This window comes from Wyeomyia smithii, chromosome 1 (assembly GCF_029784165.1).
Source record: "Wyeomyia smithii strain HCP4-BCI-WySm-NY-G18 chromosome 1, ASM2978416v1, whole genome shotgun sequence".
Classification (NCBI taxonomy): domain Eukaryota; kingdom Metazoa; phylum Arthropoda; class Insecta; order Diptera; family Culicidae; genus Wyeomyia; species Wyeomyia smithii.
The window spans coordinates 156,493,322-156,518,315 of NC_073694.1; the positions used below are offsets into that span (position 1 = coordinate 156,493,322).

Here is a 24,994-nt window from a genome sequence, read left to right on the forward strand (position 1 = left end):
TCCAGTGTGTAGTTATGTATAGACCCAATAAAATTCCAAAAACATCAGGGTGTTACCTTTTGAATTGGCCCCAGTCGATCTAAAATAGGTAATATCTCTTCTGTTACAAAATACTCACATGCACACTAGCGCCACATAGTGACAAAATTCCTTAACAAACAGATCATCATCCTGAAGTATTCAATCACTTGAACAACTTTGCTGAAGACATTAATGTTCTGTGTCCTAAGATTATCAAACTAAAATGCATCCTTCATGCTCAGACCAGATTTGTGGTACACCATTTCTCTCAACGAAATTGTGATTTTGTTAATTACCGAAAATTGTTTTGACTATAACTCTGGCACAAGTTATCAGATCTCAAATTTTCTATGACATAATGGTATACTATTGGGTACTGCAATTTACACCAAAAAACCGAAAAAGTGTAAAAATGTCACAGGTACCAATTTTGGTCTCAATGGCTCATATTTGAAATCGCCGCCTGTTGCACTGCGACTTGCCGCAGCTTTGCTTGCTGCTTGTCAATCCACTTTCCAATAAATCATCCCCTTTCCTCCGCACCAGAGTCACAAATGCAATGAGTTTTTTTGTAAAACTGCCCCCCAAATGTTTTAAAAGTAATGTTGAAACAGTTTTTGTAGTCGAGTAACTATTATATTTTTTAGAAAAATTTGTGTAACATGATATGATTTATACGTTTTATCTTGCAAATTTTCAAGTATTTTGTAACAATATTATAAGAGAAACTATATATATATATATATATATATATATATATATATATATATATATATATATATATATATATATATATATATATATATATATATATATATATATATATATATATATATATATATATATATATATATATATATATATATATATATATATATATATATTTATATATATATATATATATATATATATATATATAAAATATATATATATATATATATATATATATATCAACAGACATTTGCTCAAAAACAAAGTTGATAATAATATTTACTGTTTCTGAAATACTCATAATTTTTTGTCTAAATGATTGAAAACAGTGAAAAACTAAAATCAAAATTAGTTATTTTGATGGATTCTTCGGTGACCAAGGGGTCAGACGATGTTTTGAGCTGCACTTTGAGCAATTCTTGGTTCATTGTTGAGGTAATCTTTTGTAGTTTTCATAAAAAATAGATTTTCAAGATAAGAGCCTAAAGCTTTTTATTGTTCTTTAACTCTTTTTCAAAAAAAAAATTTTTTTTCGGAATAAATATTTTTTGTTGGAAACATAAATTTACTATCTACAACTTTGCCGAAGATGTCACACCTATCAAATTAACCGTTTTGGCTCTAAAAATATTTGTAATCTTCAAAACCTTCCCAATATAGCATTTTTCAACAGCAAGATTCAACTAAAAATGGTTGATTAAATGAGTTATCCGTTTAGTTGTGTAATTGTACACCAACTAGTCCCGACGTTTGAATTATATCAGCTCTTCCGAGACATCAAGGTATGGGATTATTCCCCGCGCCGTGTGTCATTGATGTAAAATATTTCTAGCAAGTAAACGGTTGGCATTTTTCGACCGAAGAAGCATCTGTGCGATCTTACAGCCAAATCAAAAATGAGAAGTAACAAAACATGGAAACTAAGACATTTTTTGAGGAATTGGCCAACTGTTTGAACGTTCCAGGATTCTCGAATAAATATCACACAGTAGCTGTAGCCAAATGCTTGTACAAGGCTCTAAGCTCCGCCTTTTCGAAAAAGTTCTCAGCATTCCTGACTACTTACAGAAAATATTCTCCGTAAGAATATGAATTTTCTCTTAAGATTCCCAACATATCATGTGTGCGAAATGGATAGACAGTGAAGACTAAATTTTCTGTGTGCTAGTTTTTGTACGTGACTACTGACAGTTAGATATGCTGTAGGCGTGTCATTGGGCACTCGAGCGAGCGAAACAACCACAACAAGAAATTGTTTAGAAAGTCAAATCGTTTGCTTTCTTTAGTGTTTGCTGTACTGGAGTTGAAAGGTAGTCATTGATTGTTTCATTTGATTTAGAATGACGTTGAGGGTTTCCGTATCTGCTCGATTTATATCCATAAGCACTTATCCTTAGAGATATCTACTGGAAAACAGCGGAAGCAAAGTTGTACAGCTTACATTTTTATTAAAAATCGCTGGTTCCAATTAATATCGGTTCATTGAAATCAACAGTGAAAATTGTTTAAATGGCTATAGAAAATGATTTTCAACTATCGAGGAACCAAAATAATCTGCAGTTTTATTCAGTGGCGTAACAAAAAATAAAACAAAATGTGTTTTGATTACTTGCAACAATGTAATCAACTTGTTATCTTGTACCCCAATGAGGGTCTATCCAATTATGTTTTTTAATTTTCACATTCATAACACGGGTTGACAAATGAGAAAAAATATGCAGTTCTAATGCTTAAAATAATCTAGAAAGGTTATAGCTTCATTTTTTTCCAATTTGAGCTCTAGGGCCAAATCTGTGTTTACCAGTGTAATCAACACAATCTAATTATAAGGCTTCAGCGAAATCAATTCATTATTATCAGCCATTTCGAATCTATTGCATATGTATTACAATACAATATTGCATATGTTCTATTTATTTAATTACAATTAAGTATATGAAAATACTGTAACTATTTTCCATCAATTTACATACTTTGGATGCACCGGACGAAAAATAATGTTGCTGATCGAGGTTTAATGCAGCATTAAACCCGCGCCCAGAATTCCGTCAACCGCACCAATTCCGTCAACCACCAAGCCTGGAACATTTTACGTACTGTAGTACGCCTCGAGCGGCAGCACTAACAAGTTTAACACTAACCGAAATTCTCTATTTCACTCTCTCGCATGCTTTTCAGTGCCGACACCCGGGGCCGCGATGTGACATCGGCCAAGCGGTGGTCCGACGATGCCGTGTTCGGCAACCGGGCGTACTTCCTGTTCGAGAAGCAACCGGGCGAACTGGCGGTCCAGAATGCCCGCGAAACGGACAGCGGCGTGTACCGGTGTCGGGTGGATTTTATCGTAGCGCAAACTAGGAATAGCATCGTAAATTTAACAATAATTGGTAAGTGATTTGAATCGCACGAACAGCATGAATGGGCTTATACATATGTGTGGGGTGTGAAAAGGGGGGGGGACGATAAGAAAGGCGGGTGTTGACACTGATATGCTGCGTTGCTCGTTTCTCGGCGAAGTGTTCGACGACCGGAAGAATCCGATAGGCGCACACGCTTTGGTGCGAAAGGCAATACCCGGTGCGTTGTCGTTCGAAGGGAAGATGAATGGTCGTCGCATTCACAGCTGATGGGTGATAAAGTGTTGGCATTAATAATGTACAAGTGATATTTGAGCAGTGAACTACACCTCACCGGTTGTGCATTCAGTTCGCGGTTGGCAGCGTCCAATTTCAGCGGGAACTGTGAGGTGTACTCTAAAGCGTTAGACGGCACTTGATTTTTGCTACCATATTAAAAATATACATTATTCTATTCTATTTAACTTAACGTTATCTACTTTGTGAATACTCTATTAGTACCTTGGGTGTTTTTATGACGGACAATAAAACGTTTATAATATATTATTGGTTCTGTTGACATTTTGAATCATTGTGTAGTTTGTAGATTCGGAGATTACTTATTCTGAGAGGGTGATGTCAGCCCTTCAGTCGAGTTGACACGAAGTCCATTAAAAAATCGCCTGTAATTTACGTCTTGCAGGTAATGCATAAAGCACTGGTTAGTGGTGAAGCGCAGTGAATTGACCACGGTTCAATAATTACTTGCCCTCGCGTACATAAATCACACTTTCTACTGACGCTCCATTAGACCCCACTCATCCCAGTGGTGTAACATCTAGGCGCGATGGAGGGTTAATTGAGATCATACTTGAAAGTTCAACCATCAAACGATGGTAATGCGTTTAGGCCATAAACTAATTAGTCAGCAACTTGTCTTCGCCGCCCAGAGTGAATGGTTAATCCACTTACGGCGTGTTTGCCCGAATTACTGAAATCACTCATAACAACAAGCGAGTTTCCACTGCCGGTGCCGTGAAAGCAGGCAGAAGAACTACAGCAAAACGCCATTAGCAACGCTTGTTGCATCCGATCTTGATAGATTAGGGAAACAAATATCAGCAAATAATTGTTCACAAGCGGCAGCAATAACACCCACGGGGCTGCCGTTCCACTGCCAACGCAGCGAAGCACACGCCGGCACTGGAGGAGCTTGAGTCAGGATTCCAACATAAAAGCAACCTAAGTGCTGTCTAGGGACTGGAAGCGGCTTCACATTCAGCCACACACACAGCGTATCCGTAACTGCACGGTTCAGGAAGTCCAATGCTGACATTTGGGGCAGGGTGGCAGAGTGGCTTTCGTGTACTCATCGGGAGTATGCGATGAAACTCACGTAAGATGTGATGAATACCACTGCAGTTTTGTCATCACTACGGAGGAATACCTCCTGGAAGAGAAGCACCAGTATGGAAGAAATGATACAACGGAGTCTGCTTCCGGTAGGGGAATGGATAGCGTCGACTTTCGATGTTTCAGGTGGGGAAGTATTCGCCGTTAGTTTGCCATTCCTCTACCAGTTGCGAACAATTGCGAATGTGTCTGTATGGGAATCTCTATGTTCGAGAACAGTGAAGAGCTTTGCTTTGTCGATTCGTGATTGACGAGTGGTGGAAATATCTTTAATAGGTAATTCAAGAGCTGCATAACGATACGTGCTTTGACGTAATATTATGCCATCAAAATTCAGTCGTTCGCTCCTCAAACCGGATTCCTGGGAACGTGTTCTGTACCTACGTCTTACCGGAAGGGCGATGTTCATAAATTTTTAATGTCTCGTTGAAACCTTCGTCATAATGCTATTTTTGTAACAACAAGTAAGACAGATCCTTCCTGGCAGGCTTTTCCTCTTTGTTGGAAACAAAACAACCAATCTCGTATGAGAGCAACTATATCGTATAATCGCAATTGATGAAAGCTTAGTAATGATTCACATGGGCTTTTTGGTAACAATCTGATAGAGAGGTACAAACAAGACGAAGCTTTAAAATAGTGACAATAGAGGCAAACGTAGATCATGCAATGCCTAGAACGGATAAAGAAAAAAACGAAGTGAACATCGGAAGGTATGATGAATACACATCTCACAGATTAAAATTTACCAGGAGAATCTCAAATTTCGAAAACAAGAATCATTAAAATAGAATCCCAATTTTTCATGAATAACTTAAATCTTAAAAATTCAAAGCATAAGTCCTATTCTAGTTTAAAAGTTTTGAGATTTTAGAAATTCTGGGTACTGAGATACAAAAAGTGTCGAGTTTCATAGGGTTGCCACCTCTCCGGGTTTCACACGAAGTCTTTTGGTTTAGAAGATGATCTCTGGGTCTCCGGGTGAACACGAATTTTTGCCGGATCTGGGAGGTAATTTCCGGGTCTCTGGGTCAAAGCGAAATTTCTCTGAGCCAGCGAAATTATTTTCAACTCGCTCTGGAATCATGAATTGGACAATTCATTTTCAAGTCCTACGAAATTAAGCGAAGTATTTTCGGCTTTGATTTTGAAAACTTTTCCAAAGGAGAATTTAAAGCTATCGAATTCACGGTGAATCTTCATCGTTCACTAAATTTCATTGAAATATTTTACTTAAATTGTCACCAAAATCACCGAATTCGAACGGCGTTTAAGAATTGCTTAAATGAATGAAGTAATCACAACAAGCATTTCAATATACATCCACCCCCCCCCCACCCTCTCCTTCTTCTGCTCCTTTGAAAATCTCCGGGCTAGATACCCCAATCAGGTGGCAAGTTTCAGGGATTTTAAAAATCAAGATTTTCAGTTAGGATTAGGGGTTTTGAGACTTTGAGGCTACTGCATTTCAGGTTTTTAATTGTTTTAGCATTTTGCGGTTTGAAAAAATGTGGATTCTGTGATATAAGGATTTTTAAATGTTATAGTACTTGAAGGTTTTGTGATTTTAAGATGATGGGATTGAATTTTCATTAGGGTTTGAATTTTTTAATTTAACTATATTAGGACTTTAAGATTTCAGTATTTTATGAACTTGGGATATGGGTTTTTAAGGTTTTAGTAATTTAACAATTTCACTTTGAATATATCATGGATTTAAGAATATGAGGATATGAGAGTTTTAGGCTCGAAGTATTCAAGAAATCAGGGATTTAAGGATATTGGTCTTCAGGATTTTGAGATTTTCAAGCTTTCTGGAGAAATTCTTTTATAATATATCAGAGCCACAATTCACAATTTACTTATTTTATGATTTTAGGATTCAAGGATTCAATTTATTTTCCGATTTTTATGTTACATGATTCCAGAATATTGAGATTTCAAGGTTCAGGTATCTTGGGATTTTGGGATATATTCATGTGGTAACTTGAGATTTTTATATTTCAGCATTTTAAATAGTTGAAAATTTAATTTACATATGCCCTTAGCAGAATAGTGAAGGTAAAAGATTTAAGGATTTAAGGATTGTTTAACGGCATAAACCTCTAATTTCGAAATTTAATTTTTAATTTTGGTATTTAAATGTTTGAATCTTAGAATTTTAGAATCCCAAAGTCTTTAGATGCCAAAAAGCAAAAATAAAAAAATCCAAATATCCTATAATACCAAAGTAGTGAGATCCATAATTCAATGAACCCATTTTTTTGGTTGGGCATATTGCAATAATTAGGTTTTATGATTTCAGAACTTTAAGATTTCAGGATCTTAGAATTCAAGAATGTTAAAGCCTCATAATTTCAGGGTTTTGAGAATATTGTAATTTTAAAGTTTTTTTAACGTGAGCTTAAAGGTTGTAGGATGGTGTATTTAATAATTTGGAGATTTCAGAAATTAAGGATTTTTGTAGCTGAGTGTTCTGGGGCTTATGGATTTTGGGACCGTAAGTTTTGAGATTTTGGGATTCTAGGGTATTGTTCATGCTTCAACGATTTTAATAGTTCAAGAATTTGAGAGTTTAAATATTTTTGGGTTTGAGGATGTTGGGAATACAATACATTCGAATTTGTTGAGGATCGCAGGATTTCAGAAATTTGGGATTGGGGATCCCAAGAATTATGGTTATTAATATTCTGGATAATTTTTTTTAATCTTTTCTTCGAAAGAACCTCAACGGCAATGTTATTTCCACCTTAATTGAAATCAGAAAAAAGGTCAAGTTGAATCAATGAATATTGTAATCAGGAGACCGGACGCTCTAAAAGAAAAAAGACATAAAAATGAAGAAGCATTGAAAAATACCGCGTAAAAAACAACTCTCATGGGAAATCATCTTAAATTATGATAACCGAGAAAAAAACCGCGTAAAATCCGAAATTCATGTAAAATAATCGCTGAGCTTCATAGCCGTAAGGTTACAGAGTCAGCTTTGACAAGCGGTTGGTCATGGCTTCGAATATTAGTTGAACCGAAGACTTAAGTCTGGGTATTTTCTAAGGCTCCCTCACGCGAAAATTTTTCTTCAGACTGAGAAACTCTTATTTATATGAACCCTCAAAAAATTCATCCATCCATAGTATGTTATTCACTTTGGTAACAGGAGGTCGATAAAGAAGATAAGAGAATATAGACCGTTCCGATAATTATAAATACACTTACGATCAACCGTCATTTCAAATAACGTGCAGTATTCAACCAAACGTTGGCTGCGTCCTGTTGTTTACATCCAAAAGAAACGGTTGCTGTCATTTTTTCTAACATTTAGTGCGAAATTTTGAAAATGCGTGGCCTTTCTTCCCAGCAAAGAAAGTGAATTGTGCACAAATGGGGCACCGTGAGTGGTCTTTCTATAAGAAAATTAGCCAAAGAAGAAGGTATAAGTGTCGGAGCAGTTCAAACCGCATTGCGGAAGTATTGTGAAGAGTGCACATTTATGATTATGATGCCCCAAAACGTGGTAGGAAACCCGGGCCTGTTGATCCCACAATGGACAAAAAGGTTAAGGAATACTACAAGCGGCATCCTTCAGTATCAGTACGAGATGTGGCGAGAAAGCTTGGAACCTCGGCGAGTAACGTTATGCGTGCCACGGGAAGAATGGGTCTGCAGACCCGTCGGAAGCAGAAGCAACCAAAACGAAATACAAAACAAGGTGAATCTGTGAAACCGAGAGCTCGGAAGCTTTATGGCAAACTTCTGACCAAATAAATGGGGTGTGTTAACATGGATAACGAAACCTACATAAAACTGGACTATAAGACCGCAATTTTTTACATCACCGAAGGGAAAGGATGTCCCTGGACCAGTGAAAGCCATTTACACCGAAAAATTCGGCAAGAAGGTAATGGTTTGGCAGGCCATTTGTGAATGTGGGAAAATATCTCGTCCATTCATTACGAATGACACAATGATTGGTGAAATTTACGTGAAAGAATGTTTGCAAAAAAGGTTGTTACCCATGGTTAAGCAGCATAACAATCCTCCAATCTTTTGGCCCGATCTTGCTTCCTACCATTACTCTAAGGATGCACTAGGGTGGTATAAAACAAATAATGTCACATGTGTCCCAAAGGAGATGAATCCTCCAAACTGCCCTGAAATTCGCCCTATTGAAACTTTTTGGGCTTTGACCAAAGCAAAGCTGAGGAAATATGTCAAACCAGCGGACGATGTTGAAAAATTTGAAAAAGATTGGCTTAAAGTGGTAAAAATGGTCGGAGAACACACTGTACAAAAGCTTATGAGTAGTGTTAAGAGAAAAGTGAGAAAACTCGCGTATCCTACGAAAAATAATCCCAACTTGAATTTAAACTGGAAAGAAAACACTTATTATCTATATTTCAGAATAAAATGACCCGAAAATCCTGTATTTTTTGTTTTATTCAAGAAAGAAGATGTATTTATAATTTTCGGAACAGTCTATAGTAAGTGTGGGTGAATACATGTACTATAACACGTATCTTCTCAATAAATGACACTGCAAAAAGCAAACAGCAAGAAACGTTCGGACCATACCACAAAGGATCAAAACTACTAGTCGCAAAATTAATTAATAATCGTGTAGAACGTGACTCCACCATACGAGACTTGAAAGGATTTTGAATGCTGGGAGTTCAGGATATCGAGATTTTGGAATTTTGATATCCTAGGAGTTCTGCTCTAGTATTTAAAGATCTTAGGATTTCGCGGTATCAAACATTTTAGGCTTTTAATAATTCTACAATTAAAGATTGCGGTATCTTTGTATTTAAAAAATCTGGGATTTATTGAATTTAGGAATAAGAGACTTTTGAATTTCGAGTTTTTGGGATTTCATTTTATTAGGACTTTGATATTTAGGATTTTAGAAAAATAAAACTTGAAGACTTTGTTATTTTCGTATTCAGACTTCAAGGATTTCATGATATTATGATTGACGAATCTTAGGTTTTTGATTTTTTTTTTGGATAAATATCTTAGAGTTTTGCTTTAGGTATTCCTCTGTAGTAGTTGAGATTTTCAACTTTAGTATGCGACATGATGAATTCTGTGTTTTCGAATGTGAGCGTTACGATTTTACAGTCGAGGGTTGTGGGGGTTCAAGTTCACACGATTGTGGGACTTTGAGATTCAATGATTAAAGAATATAATAAAATAAAAAATTGCAGACTTTATGATTTCAAGATATTTGGAATAGGGGATTTCGAGAATTAAGGATGTTAGGATTTTAGAATACTAGAACTTTGTAAATATGAAGTGTTAAGATTTCTTGGTCTGAAGCTCAAAGAAATTTAGAGTTTTTGTGTCTTAGGATTAGAATTTCAGTATTTTACGGATTTTGGGATATTAGGGGTAAGAATTGCAGTATTTTCCTCAGAATATTCAATTGATTTTCAGATATGACGATTAGAGAATTTCATATACCGCGATCCATATTAGAGAAATCATAGTCATTGGCTTTAGGTTTGATTTTGGGATTTAGGTATTTATTTATTTTCCGATTTTTAAATTTCAAGATTAAAAAATATTATATTTTCAGAGTTTTTGCATCTGGGAATCTTTAGATATATTGATTTGAGAACAAAGGGTGTTTTGGCATTTTGAAACATTTTCGAATTTCGACAATTATGAGATTTAAGAGTATCACTAATTAATGACTCATTCCAGACGAAGAATGAAGAGAGTAAAAGATTTTAAGATTGAAAAATTCTCTAAGGCGTCGTACACGAATGACGTAAAGCTAAAAACCTAGATTTCAGACCACCTCCCCCCCCCCCCCTATGTAACGATAAGTAACGTTCGATATGACTCCGCACCCCCTCTAATTACGTAACGCTGGACAGCTTGTCCCCCTCCAAATTTGCGACTTTTAGCAAACATTACAGTTATGTAACGGTCTCTGCTACCCCCTCTCCTCCCTATGTAACAATAGGTAACGCAGATTCAACCCCCCTCCCCCCACTTCATGCGTTACGTAATTTGTGTACGACGCCTAATGAAATCTCAAAATCTGAAAAAGACATAAACCTTAAGTTTTGAAATTTCAGAATTATTAAATTCTTAAATCCTAGAATTCTAGAATCCCAAAGTCCTTGGATTCTAAAAAGCAAAAATTTTCAAATTCTTATATCTTACAATACTAATATAATGAGATCCATAATTCAATGAAACCAATTATTTTTAATTTAAGGCAAATTCCAATAATTGGGTTTTATGATTTTGTAATTATGGGATTTTTTGATCTTGGAATTTAAGAATTTTCAAGTCTCACAGCTTCAGGGTTTTGAAATTTTTGTAGTTTTGAGATTTTGTAGTCGTAGGACTAAATAATTTTAGGATTGTGTATAAAATCATTTACGGATTTCATGAATCCAAGATTATCATACGAGAATTTCAGGACCGAGGTATTACAGAAATCAGGGCCTTCGTCTTAAAGACTTTGAAATTTTGGGAAGCGTTTTATGGTTTAGAAATTTAATGATTTTATTTACTTTACGATTTTTAGGTTTTAAGGTTCCAGAATTTTAGGAATTCAGGGTTTTGGTAACATGGGATCTATTGATTTTGAATGCTTGCTAATCCCAGAACTGTGAAATTCGATGCATGCCTCGTGAAAAAACGCGTAAAAAACCACGTTAGTTCGAAAATCTGCGTAAAAAACCACGTAATTAAAAAATCCGCCGCGTAAACAAGTCAAGAAAGGCTTTGGAAATAACCCGAGACGCTCTATGCCCAGAATTAAAAACTGTCCTCTTCGACGGTCATTTCGGATCTTACGGAGGGCGGGTGGTTTTTTTTTTCGACTAAGTCTCTTATGCTACTCAACCCAACCCGCGTTAATTCGAAAATCCGCGATTTTTTTTAATTAGCACGGTATCGCATGAAAAACCGCCGTGATGCAAGAATCCGTGTAAAAAAACCACGGTAATTCAAAAATCTACGTAAAAACCGTGTTAATTATATAATCCGCGTGAAAAAAACTCGTAATAAAATCCGCGAAAAAAACCTGACTGCATTAATTTTTTTTATTTTTAATCCAAGAATATTAGATTTCCAAAATCCTTAGACTCCCAACAGCAAAAATAATAAAATTCCAGTATCCTATAATACTAAAATAGCGAGATTCATGATTTAATGAATCCATTTTTTTCTGATTTGGGACATTGTCAAATAATTGGATTTTATGATTCCAGAATATTAAGATTTCAGCATCTTAGGATTTGAGGGATTTAGATTCTTTTAATTGAGGGTTTTTTTCCCCGTGTGGACTCATCACTGCGATCATAGCTTAGATCTATTGTGTTTTTGCCCAGGTGTTTTCTGTACTCCGCACTTCATATTATTGGCAGTATCACTATTGAAGTAAGTGATATGCTTATCATTCATATCCGTGCTTGTGTGTAAGTTTTATCTTTCCGTTTCAAGCTTACTACTCTACTATACCGAGCCTCTGTCCCTCCCAACAATGTCGCCTAATTACAATTCCCTGGAGTCTGGAGTCAACAGAGGTACTGTAGAATTCAGATTGAAGGAACGGTACTTGGTGGGAAGCCTGAGAATAAACCCATGCTAAAGTCCTTTGGCAACCAAGGCGGACTCTGTAACCTTGTGGCTACAAAGCTCCCAATTGAGGGGTTTCGATATATTTTTTAGTTTTTGGGATTCTATAGTTGCAGGGCTAAATGTTTTAAGGATAGTGTGTTTAGCAATTTAGCGATTTAATGAATCTAGTGTTTTGGGATTTAGGGATTTTGGGATTTTGTGATTCCAGAGTAATATAGTTTCATACTTTTGGGATTTTAATAACTCGAGATTTTGGGAGTTCGGAAATTCTGCTGTTTAAGGATGTTAAGAATTTTGGATATTGGAATCTACAAATTGTGGAATTTTGGGATATTTGTATCAAAAGATTTTAAAAATTTGTGATTTATGGTTCGAAGATTTTAGGATTTTTTTTTTAGTTTTTTAGTTCTGACAGTTCCATAATTATGGAACTCTAGATTCTTCATTTTGGGTACTTTGAAATGTGGAGCTTTCAAAATTCAACCATTCATAGGATTTGTTACGTAAGAGCAATGATTCCGGAATCCACGAGAAATTTCGAAATTCGTGTAAAAAACGCATAAATTAGAAAATACACGTAAAACGAGTCAATTTAAAAATCCACGTAATCATTTCAATTGTTATTTGTCAAAGAGTTTTGATCTCATTTTTGTTGCTTAAGACTTAAGAGCAGTCTTATTTCCTGCTGAGCGAGATTAAAATCAGAAAAAAAGGTTTAGGTGGAAACAGTGTGAATAGTTAATTAGGGAACCCGAATAGGGACTTCGAATGATGACATTAAATCAAATTAATAAATGGCATAAAGGTGAAGAACTATTGAAAAATACGAATAAAAAAACAGCGTATATTCCAAAAAACTGTGTAAAAATCGCGTGAAATCCATGGAAAAGAGTCGCGTAAGACGTGCCTTCACCATACAAGACCTAAAGATTTTTGAACTCTACGAGTTTAAGATTTCGAGAATTTGGAATTTTGAAACATTTAGGGATATGAACATTTAGCATTAGAATTCGAGATGTCTGAGATTCTATCAATTTAACCATCTAGTGCCCAATGCCGCCATTTTGCGGGCTTCAGTCAACCTCTGAAAAGCTTCAATATATACTTTAAAAGTGTTCATAATGATTCATAGTGATTTTACCGAAGCCCGTCTAGAAATTAACTTGGGTACTAGAGGGTTAAAAATAAGTGATTTTTGGATTTTACGTTACTGAGAATTCATTTCGTTGGAGATCTAGTTTTCAAGCATTTAGAATTACCTTTCAAGGTTTTTATATTTTTCATATTTGGATGTGTGAAAATTTCTTTTGGGATTTTATGATTTTGTAATCGAGAAATTTTAGGATTTTGAAATTTTTGAATGAATATCATCGGGTGTTGTGATTAAAAAAATTTGGTATTCTTCTGGAGTAGTTTTGAGAGTTTTGAATTAGGGTATATCAAGACATGATGAATTTTGTATTTTCGAATGTTAGAATTGATATTTCACACTCAAAGTTCTAATGTTTTTTCAGAATTGTGCAGAGCTCCGAAATCTCACATTCAATGCTTGGAATACACCTGAAATGAAGGTAACTGTGCACTCACTCTCACCCTTTGCAGTGATAGTGAATTGAATCTAGTAACCCTTACCCCAAATTTAACGTATTACTGATTTGGCTGGTGTTAGTTTTTGTCATGCTTTGCCATTCATTCGTTCAAGAAATTAATGAATGATATCAAACTTATAGCGCCTATTTAGTTTCGTCAGGCTACAGCAAGCATTGAGTGCTCTTTAGGATGAGGCATGATTCTTTAAATTAGTGTTACTATAGAACCATTTTACCAGAAACCAATAGCTAATAGTCATTTCAGCACCAGAAGTTGGAAAATCACTATCACACACAGAGACTTCAGTCAAGCAAGCGCAATGTAGTTGATATTTGAACGGAAGAGAGATTCACACCGCTATCGGCACGGTATAAAGTTTTTGTCAGAGCATGCTATAGAATATGGGATAGAATAGAATGAAATAGGTGGAAATATTATACTCTGAATGCTCTTATTATTCGCCTTCACACAGTTCTGTCACTTTTTCCGAACTCTGGAATTGTGGAATTTCAAGTGAACACGATTGCGGAATTTTAAAAATCAATAATTTTAGCATGTAATAATATAAGGATTCGAAAATTTTATGAATTCAAGTTTTTTTGGAGTACAGTACTTTGAGGTTTAAGGATGTTAGGATTTCAGAATCCTAACATCCTTAAACCTCAAAGTAAATGCAGAGTTCTAGTATTTTTAGATCTTAAGCTCAAAGAAATTTTTTTCATTTCACGAATTGAAGAACTTTACTTTGAATATTTCAAAGATTTCAAGATATGTCGATATGAGATCGATTTATGAGAGAAATTAGGGCCTTGGCCTTTCGGATTTAGGGATTTTGGAAAGAGTTTTATGTTTTTGAGATTCAAGGACTTAAAATAATATTCTCCGAGTTTTAGATTTCATTATTCCAGAATTTCAAGATTTCAGGGTTTTGGTACAAAGATAGAGATTTAGAAATTAAACGTTTTTTTAATTTAGGCATTTTGAATATTTTCGAATTTTACAATTTTGGGAATTCCTAGTTTTAGTATTTCAGTGTAAATTTTAGCGCAGCGCGTAAAAAAACGTGATGATTTCGGAATCCACATGAACTCCAAACACCGTGTTAATTTCGTAATTCGTGTAAAAACACATAAATTCAAAAATACACGTATGTAACAACACGTAAAATTAGAAATCCGCTCAAAAAGCACTTCATTTGATGTTTTCTTTTGAAAAAGACTCAAAATTAGTGTTATTTCCACTTGTAAATCGAGAATAAAATCAGAAAAAATGTCAGTTTAAATCAGTGAATATTGAATTCAGGATACTCATCGAGTACTTTGAATAAAAGACATAAAAGTGAAGAAGAATTAAAAAGATACCACGTAAAAACAACACTTCTGGGAAATCAGCGTGATTTTTGAAATCCTAGAGAAAACTATTCGCTTAAATTCCAAAAACCGTGTAAAAATTGCGTAAATTCGGAAATCCATGCAAAAGAATCGCATAGAACGGGACTCATGGAAATCTCAAATATTCTTGGCTTTAATGGTTACAAGACTTAATGGTTTTTGGATTCTAGGATTTCAGGATGTGGAAGATTTCAGTATTTTGATATCCTGGGAGATCTCAATTTTAGTAATAAGGGATCTGAGGATTTTTTTACTTTTGTATTCAAGGATTTTTGGATTTGAGGAGTCTAGGATTAATTGAATCCAGAAATTTAAGACTTTTGGATGTTTAACTTTTGGGATTTCGTTTTATTAAAGCTTTGGTTTTTAAGGATTTTCCAGGAATAAAATTTCATGGTTTCAATTTCTTAATACTCGAATGTGTTAAGATTAACCTGTTTATAGACCTTTAGTTGATTTTGTGATTGAAGAATTTTAAAATTTTCAATTTTTTTGATGTGATTAAAAATATTTAGTATTCTTTTGGATCAGCTGAGGTTTTCAAAATTAAGCAGGTCGGACTCGATTGTCCGGAGTGTCGAAAATTTTTTCACTCCGGATAACCGAATCACCAATTTTTTCTTACAAGTTTGCCTTTTACGAACGTAAAATAATTATTTTCTTTCATTCGTTATATGAACGATGCAGTGGCAAAACCAGAAAACATTTCTGTAAAAAAAATTCAAATTTTCGAGAAGCAAAAAATAATAATTTGACACAGATTGGTTTTACTTAACTCAGATATGACCACAACATATCAGAAAGGACAGAAATGGTAACAAATGTGCTATAAAGGGATTTTTATCTCTGTATGCCTGAAGGGCACTGGGTACTGAAATGCCACTGCGACATTCTTGCTGATTGTCTTTTGTGGCGGGCCCCGATTGCTGTGCACAGGTTACGGATTGCTCGTACTCATTGATGGAGTAGAACTGTTTTGTTGTAAACCTGTACCCCAATTAGGTACAACATAGTTGATGAAACTAATGACCTGCTTGGGATTGGAGCTCCATACTTGGTATGGAGTTAAAGAAGTTGTACCTTGAGGAAGCAAGAGCTTCGCAAGAGCAAAGCAAATGCTCTAAACTCTCTGGTTTAGATTTGCAGAATCGGCAGGTGTCGTTCAACACTACGCCGATTTTCTTTAAATGATAAAAAGCGGTGAGGAGTCCCGTGATTATCCGTAGGTCACTACAATTTAGACTAAGTAGCTTTCTGGCGGTTCTAGGGTTCGGATAGATAAACTGTTTAGCTACAACCCTGTGCCTGTTGCCATTGGGTAACTATTTCTAGCCCTTCCCAAGTTAGTAGCTTTTGATAGCGGAAATGGACGTACCCAGAAACGGCTCGGGGCCAATAAACCGCTGAGCTGGTCCCTGTCTTGCTAGGTAGTCAGCGTGTTCATTACCCTTGACTTCGCAGTGTCCGGGCACCCAAAACAGAAAAACCGAATTCTGTCGGGAAAGTTCCCGTAGAGTTTCAATGCATTCCCAAACAAGTTTGGAAGCGCATTTGACGGACTTAAGTGCTAGTAGTGCTGCTTGACTGTCCGAGAATATACCGATTTTCGCATGTCTGTAGTTGCGTTGCAGACATATTTTTGCGCAGATATATATGGCATATACCTCTGCTTAAAAAACGGTGGGCCATTTTCCCAGGGAAAACGTTTCCCTGATACCGGGTCCGTATATACCAGATCCCGTTAGGGATCCCATTTTCGAGCCGTCCGTATAAAAACTGACGATGCCAGGTGGAAGATTAGGCCCTCCATTGTTCCACATAGAGCGGTTTGTTTCAATCACTCTATATGGAATATCCATGCTGGTCCTAACGTTCATCCAGTCGGAGACTGTGGTTAATAGCGGAGTTAGTTTGAACTCCCTAAGTATGCGAAGGTGGCCGATTTGGTCCCCTTCAAGTATAGTTTTCCTCCTTTGCGACCTTAGAGCGCCAAGCTCTGCTTCCTTTTTCACATGAAGATGTAGAGGTAGTAGGCAAAGCATAGCTTCCATGGCTGCAGTTGGAGTTGTTCGCATAGCGCTGGTAACCGAAAAACATGCGAGTCTTTGAATTTTTTTGAGTTTGGCTTGCGCAGTCACTTCGTTCACCTTAGGCCACCACACTAGGGCAGCATAGGTGATTCTTGGTCGGGCAATGGTCTTGTAAGACCAGAGTGCCAAGTCTGGTTTCAGTCCCCAGGTCTTACCGAATAGAGTTCTGCAGGCCCAGATCGCAGAGATCGCTTTCTTAGCAGCATGATCCAGTTGTGCAGACCAGTTCAGTTTCTTGTCCAGAATAATTCCGAGATATTTGACTTCATTGCTGAAGCCCAGTCTAACTCCATTCAGTATCGGAGGAATGATGGAGATCGTCCTTCGTCTGCCGAATGGAATTAGGACTGTTTTTAAGGGGTTCAGGGATTTTAAAATTTCGATATGAAGCCATCCACATTCCACGTGGACAGATTTTTAACGATTTTAACTCCCTCTCCCTCCCCCTCCGTGGACAATTGCCCATACAAATTCTAAAAACAATGTATGGACCTTGGACATCCACGTGGAATGTGTTTAGCTTATGTTTCGTATGTTTGGAACTTTTCTGATTTTGAAATCACAGGATTTTAGAAATTTGTGGTTTTAAAATTAGGTTTTTGTGCTTTTAGGATAATAAGAATTTTAGATCATAGAACTTCAGAAGTTTGGGGTTGTGGATTGTGACATTTTGGAATTTTGAATGTGAAGATTGAAAAATTGAGGCTTGTTTTCTGGAATTTGGGATTTTAATGAAGCAGGACTATAGGACTCTTGGATTTTAGAATATTAATATAGGGTGTCGCCTTGAATGTGATACACTTTATTTATGCCACAAAATTAAAACAGATGAATATTTTTTCTGTGGTTCTTGTTTATTATTATAATAGAGTATTGAAGCTACAATTGAAAATTATTACAAGCCGCAAGCACGACTTCGACCGACATTTCAATCCCACATTTTCACGAAACAATTCTTCCAGTGCACTAAGTCATGTGTTTTACTTTTCCTAACTTTTCATGTACACCCAAATGCTGAAGTCCAATGGATTCAAGTCGGGAGAGGAGGCCTGCATCCTCTTCCGATGTGAATCCATTGGTCTTCAGCATTTGGGGGTACATACTTGAAGGCAGAAATTCTCTTCTCCAAATAATTCCTTGGCACAAGGTAGTAGATGGTCTTTAATGACTTGTTGTAGATAGTACTCTTCATTGAAACTCGGTAGCGGGCCCACGAACGCGACGGACTCAACATTGCTTTGCAGGAATAGTACGGAGAGCTAGGAATAGGTGCAATGCTATGCTATTATTGTAACACTTTAAAAATGAAATTTAAAAAGTATCTCTCAACATCAAACATCAATGTTTGATGCAATTTATTATTCATTTATGCGTAAGTTACTCGGAGTTTTTGTGCGCCATCAAGTCAGCCTTAAAAGATACAATGTGATTCTTTGTCGTGTAAAGAGGTGAGTGAAACCAGTTAAAAAATCATGTGAAGTGTAAATACATCGCACAACAACGCTTCGAAACCTTTCAATCGACTTATTATTATTGCCAGTAGATCGACGCTGCTGATCGGTTAGAGTACGGTATAATGCTATTGGATTGATGGGAGCAGTAAGCATTGCGGTTTACGGTCGCTTCGCAGCAATTTGTTCTTCTAAGGAACTCACTCCCAGCTACATTATTGAGTACCCATCAAGCCAATCGAACTGCAGAACCTTTTATCGAGCGTTATCATTCTATCACTCTTCTCGCAAACCCGCGGCCAGACCCGTCGTATCACAAATGGTTATTTATGTAAAAGCACCCGTTTGTGAGTGCGCTACTTTCATTCCATGAATTCGAACACTTTTAAGCTCTGTCGACAAATTTGTTCGGGAGCCTCTTCCCGGTACGGAGTTATAGCTCACGGTTGATTAAACATTGAAACATAATATTGATTTTGCCTTAAATTAGATACCCTCAAAAATAATCCATTCTGGCCGAGCCAACAACGGAAACTGCTTCGCTTGTTGTTACCGGCAGGGCTACTCGTCGATATTATTATGTTACTTCGAATTCGACACCAATTTTACCCACTGTAAGATGGGGTGCGCACAGAAGCAGAAAACTTCGAAGCGGAAAAGCTTTCCACCCAAAATGGGTGACTTCAGGATTCTTACCCCTACCTCACTTCACGATATGCAATACCGTGTTATGCAGAAGGATACTTAAAAATATGATTCCAGCTATTTTTTTACGTGCGCTGCGGTGGTCAACATTCCAATCCCACCAATTTGCTCAGTGGCTTTCTACCGCAGCTCAAAATTCCGGCTGGCGGTACCGTCGTCACGATGCCGAAAAGGAGCAGAATATTTTTCAGCTCAGCTCTTCGTCGAGTTTTACCCAGTGAGGAGCACCCCGCTGTGCGGTGAAAAAATATTCACATATTGGCATTTTATCCGTTCGTATCAGTTGTAAATTGATTCCGAGCAATTCGTCCAACTGGAAAGCAACAAAAAAATGGATCCTGCAGAACCAGAAACAGATGCCGGGTTTTTCGTTCGTCGGGAAAAAAAAACTGCGCGTCCGCCCGGGAACGGCGACCTCCGCAAAAGATTCGAAGCAGCTGCTCGGAAGTCGACGTTGCTGGAATGGAAGTGAAAGCGGCATTTTCGTGAGAGATGCTTCGGTGCCGTGCAGCGGCGCAATCAAATATGGATGATACATGAATATATTATAGGTGGAATTTCGCTCTTCCGTACGGCGGCTTTGGTCACTTCATCCTGCTTCCTGGTAGGAGAAGGTAGGAGAAGCAGGCGGATGCTGACCTGCTGATGCGGCTCACCGTTTCCAGCTTGTTTCCAGCTTGTTGTAACAAATGGAGCTGACACAAATCTACCCCGACAGACCGACCGACCGAAGATTTCACTCCGATAGAGTGTGTGTGTGTGTCTGTGATGGCTTCGTTGCAATCCGCGGAGAGTTAGTGCTTTTTGTGCGATGTGAAAGTCTGTTGGATTAGTCGCTGCTGTAAGGACTTACTTCACTCTAGTGTGCATTAGCCCGAAATGGGACCCATTTGGGCGAAGGGGATGGATCGGTCCTTGACCTTCGACAGTGATCTGCGCACATTGCGAGCTTTGTCGAAACACATTTTAGTCTCAAGAAGTGAGCGATAATACGTAACGTATGTTAGTGTGTTTTCGATGCGAGAACTGCTGCAGAGTTTCGTCTGGAATGACAATTTGTGTTTTACGGATGCCTAATCCTAATTTTGCAGTAAATGTAGTTTAAGTGTTGTGTTCGAGTGAAATCACTACTAGAGATGGTTGAACCCTGAATTCTTTACCTACATGCACACTTCTACACATTTTCCTTTTTAACTAAAATACCACAAACCTATTTTAAGCTCTAAAGATTCTAAAAGAAGATTCTAAAATCAAAAAATCGAATCAAAAAAATTAAGAAAGTCTTGGGCAAATATCCTAAAGCCCTTACTAACAAAATAACCATATAATCATTGCTTTTTTAAGGTTTTGTAGAAGTTTAGTATTTAATCTGTTCATTCTCCTCGGTGCACACTATTTCCAAAGCAGCAAAAATGTAATCGAATAAACTTTGACCCAAAAAACTAGATTTTAGAGCCATAGTGCCTCCAGGATAGTTGATCCATTAACTATTCTCCATTTTATAGAAGTTGCAATTTTGTGATTAATCTACGTAACAGTGAGAAGCGAATTTCACTTTTTTCATTTTTGCATATAAAAATTCACTTTGTTCGGCAAAGTTGTTGCATATTTTATAACAAACAACTTTCTCAAAGGTACCATACTTCTATCTGTCTTTTGAAATGGACTTTTGTGGAGGTTTATACAGATGGCCACTGAAAATCGTTTTTTTAATATAGCTTTTGGTGGTGATTTTCTACAATTTTCCAATGTTTTACATTGTCGTTTACTATCGCAAAACACACAACTTCATTCAAGAAAGTTTATTTCATCTCTCACATTTCATCGGTTATTGACGATTTTTATTGAAACAATGCACTAATTCACTAACAGATATCTTTAAAATATGCAAATATCTGCAGACTAAACCTTTTCTATATTTAAGTATAAGTAAAACGTCATTTAGTCCAGGTATAGGCATTTGTCTATCGCTGTCTCCTGTGCAGATATTTGTAAATAAATAATTGCATTATTTTTAAAAAAAATAATAAAATTCAATAACTAAATAAACTTGAGAGATAGAAATAAACTTTCTTTGGTGAACTTGTGTGTTTTACTGTAGTTAACAACATTGAAGAACATTGAAAAATTTTAAAAAAGCACTATGAAAAGTTATATTAAAAATGATTACAAGAGGCATTCTAGAGAAAACTTCACAATAGTTCATTTAAATGACCAGATACAAGTATAGTGTCTTCTACAAAGTTTTTTCTTACGAAATGTGCTAAAAATTTTCTCAGCAAAGTAGATTTTTATATGCAAAAATGAGAAAAATAAAACTCATTTTTCACTTTTAGGTAGACTAATCACAGAATTCCAACTTCTACAAAATGGAAATAATTAATAGAACAACTTTACTGAAGACACTATTATTTCAAAATCATTTGTTTTTTGAGTTGAAGTAATTAGTGTAAATTAGCGCATTATTCTAGTAAAAACCGTCAACAACCAAAAATATGTGATATAAAAATAAACTTTCTTCGCAGATATTGTTTGTTTTATTGTAGCAAAGAATTTTGTAGAACATTCGAAAATTGCCAAAAATCACTATAAAAAGTTAAATAGCAAAAAAAAATTTAATAACAACCCATAGAATACTCCTCAAAAGTCCATTTAAATCAATAGATAAAAGTATGATGTCTTTAACAAAGTTGTTTCTTTTAAAATTTGCTACAACTTTGCTGAACAAAGTGGATTTTTATATTCAAAAATGAGAAAAGTAAAACTCGTTTCTCACTGTTGAGTGGATTAATCATGGAATTGTTACTTCTATAACATGAAGAATAATTAATGGAACAACTTTGCTGAAAACGTTACTGCTCTAAAATCAATGTTTTTAGGTCAAAATAATTTCGATCACGTTTTTGCAGCTTTGGAAACAGTGTGCGGTGGTCCAAAATCCTGATTGTCAAAAATCTCGGATCCTAAAAAACCCCAAACAATAAATTCCTTTATCCATAGGATTCCAAAGTTTAGAGTTCCAAAATCCTGAAATTCTTATATTAAAATATATCGAAATCCAGGAGTTTTAAAACCTGGAATCTGTAGATTCAAAAACCATTAAATGATAAATAATTAAAATCGAAAATTTTTATTTATTTTTTAAACTGTGAAATACTAGAATTTCAATACCCTACACTCATAAAATACTGATTTTTTTAAATTTCCAAATTTTGATTCCCTGAACTCCTATGATTGTAAACAAAAGTTGGAATGCAAAAACATGTTCTATTTTTTTTTCTCCCTCGAATTGTTATCAGGATTCGTTGTTTTAAATGGGTTTGTGAAATCAGTTGGGTTTAGGAAACTAAGTATCTTCTACTATTTAAAGTGCAATTCCACCAAAAAACGGACATTCATATTGATCGACCATTTTTAAACTGGCCGCAACTTTGCACAGATGTTTATTTTGACTAAAGATGTCATTTTGTACTATTGGTATATTTTGCAAGTCACGTAGTCGTGACGTATTCGTGAAAAAGGTATAGAATACATGAAAATTTTATACTAGTAGTAGGTAGTAGCGAAAATTCTTATAACTGTTATCTTCAAGCATTTATAGTTCTGAAAAGAACCGATTCCATAATCTTCAGCTAGAAATGCGTACTACAGACCGCTGATGATCGCACCATCGGTAGCATTGAATATTTTGCTTGACCGCACATAATAAGTTAACTCTCCGCTTTGCCCTCCAGTAGCTGGGCCAGCAAAATATCCTGCAGTATACGATGGCAACTGTTACTGCCGTATGCAAAAACAGGGAAAGGTGTTCCGCAGTGCCTGGAAGTTGACTTGTATGCAGCTCTCGTTTCTCAATGTCGCGTACCTCTAACAGCTATTCTCCACTCGCTATTGTGTGACAAACTAGACTGAAGCCGAATATTTTACACGCAGTCTTTTGTATCGAGTTCAGCGTAGAGTTTTGCCATGATGGCGTGGCCACGCAGTTTCGAGAAAAAGAAACGAAACAAAACACTTTGTTGAGTCAGAATATGTAGGCAGTGGGATTTATTCCGTCCATGTTATTGTTAGCCGTGCTCGAGAAGCAAGGGAATAGCATGGAAAATGTATGGGAAAGCTTCACCCTGGAACTTTTCAGCTTTTTTCACCATTAAGCAGTGAAGCAACAATGATGAACATTATATCAAACAACTTTTTAATTAGCTTTGCTGATCCCCTCTGTTGAAGTAGGCAACACAATCACGCCGAAATCCACTATTGTACTCATATGTTGTGATCAGTAATTTTTTCGAACTAAATTTCTATTTTTAACAACGGCTTTTACCTGTTAACACACAAGTTCGTTAAGCAGACAGTAAATCTGTATCATATTTCCAGTTCCCTTATTTTTCGCTTTCCCTACTTCACATACTGTCTGCTTAATGAAATAATTTTGTCCTTCTATGAAAAATATACGGAAGAATTACGAACATAACATAAAAATATGATTTTAATAATACTATCATCGCTTCCGGGTCAGAACAAGTCATTTTTTGGTCTAGTATTCTAGGAAAACTATTCGAGAAAGATTGGTCTTGTGATCGCCATGGGATAGCTGACAAACAATGGGTCTGTATGGCATAATCTCACTCCGGCTTACGGTAGCTCAAAAAACACTGCATGCCTGACACACTTTGGTCTCGATCACGCATGTTTAGCAGTTATCGGCAACAGCTGACTCTTCTTAGTGTAACAGTCTCATCTCCTTCACCACAAAGCAGTGTGTGAAGTTGACCGAGGTGAGCAATAGAATAAGCAGCAATGGAATATGATACGATTATAGGTTTTAAAAAGTACGACCATCCCAGTAGTTAAATTGAAGAAAACACGAAGCCGAAGACAATGAGATTGCGGTTTCAAGTCCCGTCTGAATGCGGTATACTTTTTCAATTCAGTATCATATTTTTCTTACAGACTTTATCAGCGTAAAGAATTTTCCTTCACCCTTCTCGGTCCTTAGCTACTCGTCGCCAATTTTTTTGACATCTCGACATGGACCTTTTACTGACCGTCAGGGGCTCGTGTTTGATACGCCTGCGCCATTCGAACGCAACGTTGTCCATTCGAATACGGCCATTTAGCGTCAGTCCTCCGTGAGCTCTATCGTGGATTTAAGTCCATAGAGATCTACTTTTCTAATTAGGGTTTTGTACAGTGGTGGGCACCATTCCGCTAATTCGCTAATCGCTAATTAGCGACGCTAATATACAGTTAGCGGTTTAGCGATTTCGCTAATTTTTAAACTGGTTAGCGAAACTGTTAGCGTCGCTAAAATTTTGGCCTTCGAAACGCTAATCGCTAATTCGATAAATTTTGTAGAGGAGCGACAATAGAACTATTCAGAAAAACTGTGAATTGCTGATGGCGTACGTAAATTGCTTCAAAAGATGAACATACTTTACTACAAATGTTACTTTTGGAACGTATGTTTCATTCAAACAACGTTCAATTGTCCTAATTGTCTAGAGTTCCTCTCTTTACGACACAAGTGCAAGTCAGTCTTTTTAGCCTAGAATGGAGTTCCAGTTATAGTACAAGCCACAGGAGCATTTTGAATAACAAGCACAAGGTCTAGATTGAATTTTCGGTACACAAAGAACTTTTGTAAATTGCAATGCACTTGAAATTAGGGTGTTTGATCCTGGTTC

At 36.3% G+C, this 24,994-nt stretch overlaps 1 protein-coding gene across 2 annotated transcripts in view; it reads left to right on the forward strand.

Moving 5' to 3' along the window:
* LOC129728542 (hemicentin-1) overlaps positions 1–24,994 on the forward strand; it is a 612,544-nt gene that overhangs the window by 392,416 nt on the left and 195,134 nt on the right. For both annotated transcript variants that reach the window (XM_055686987.1, XM_055686989.1), the window contains exon 4: positions 2,911–3,119. In XM_055686987.1, coding sequence (XP_055542962.1) covers positions 2,911–3,119 — 209 coding nt within the window. The remainder of the gene's footprint in view (positions 1–2,910; positions 3,120–24,994) is intronic.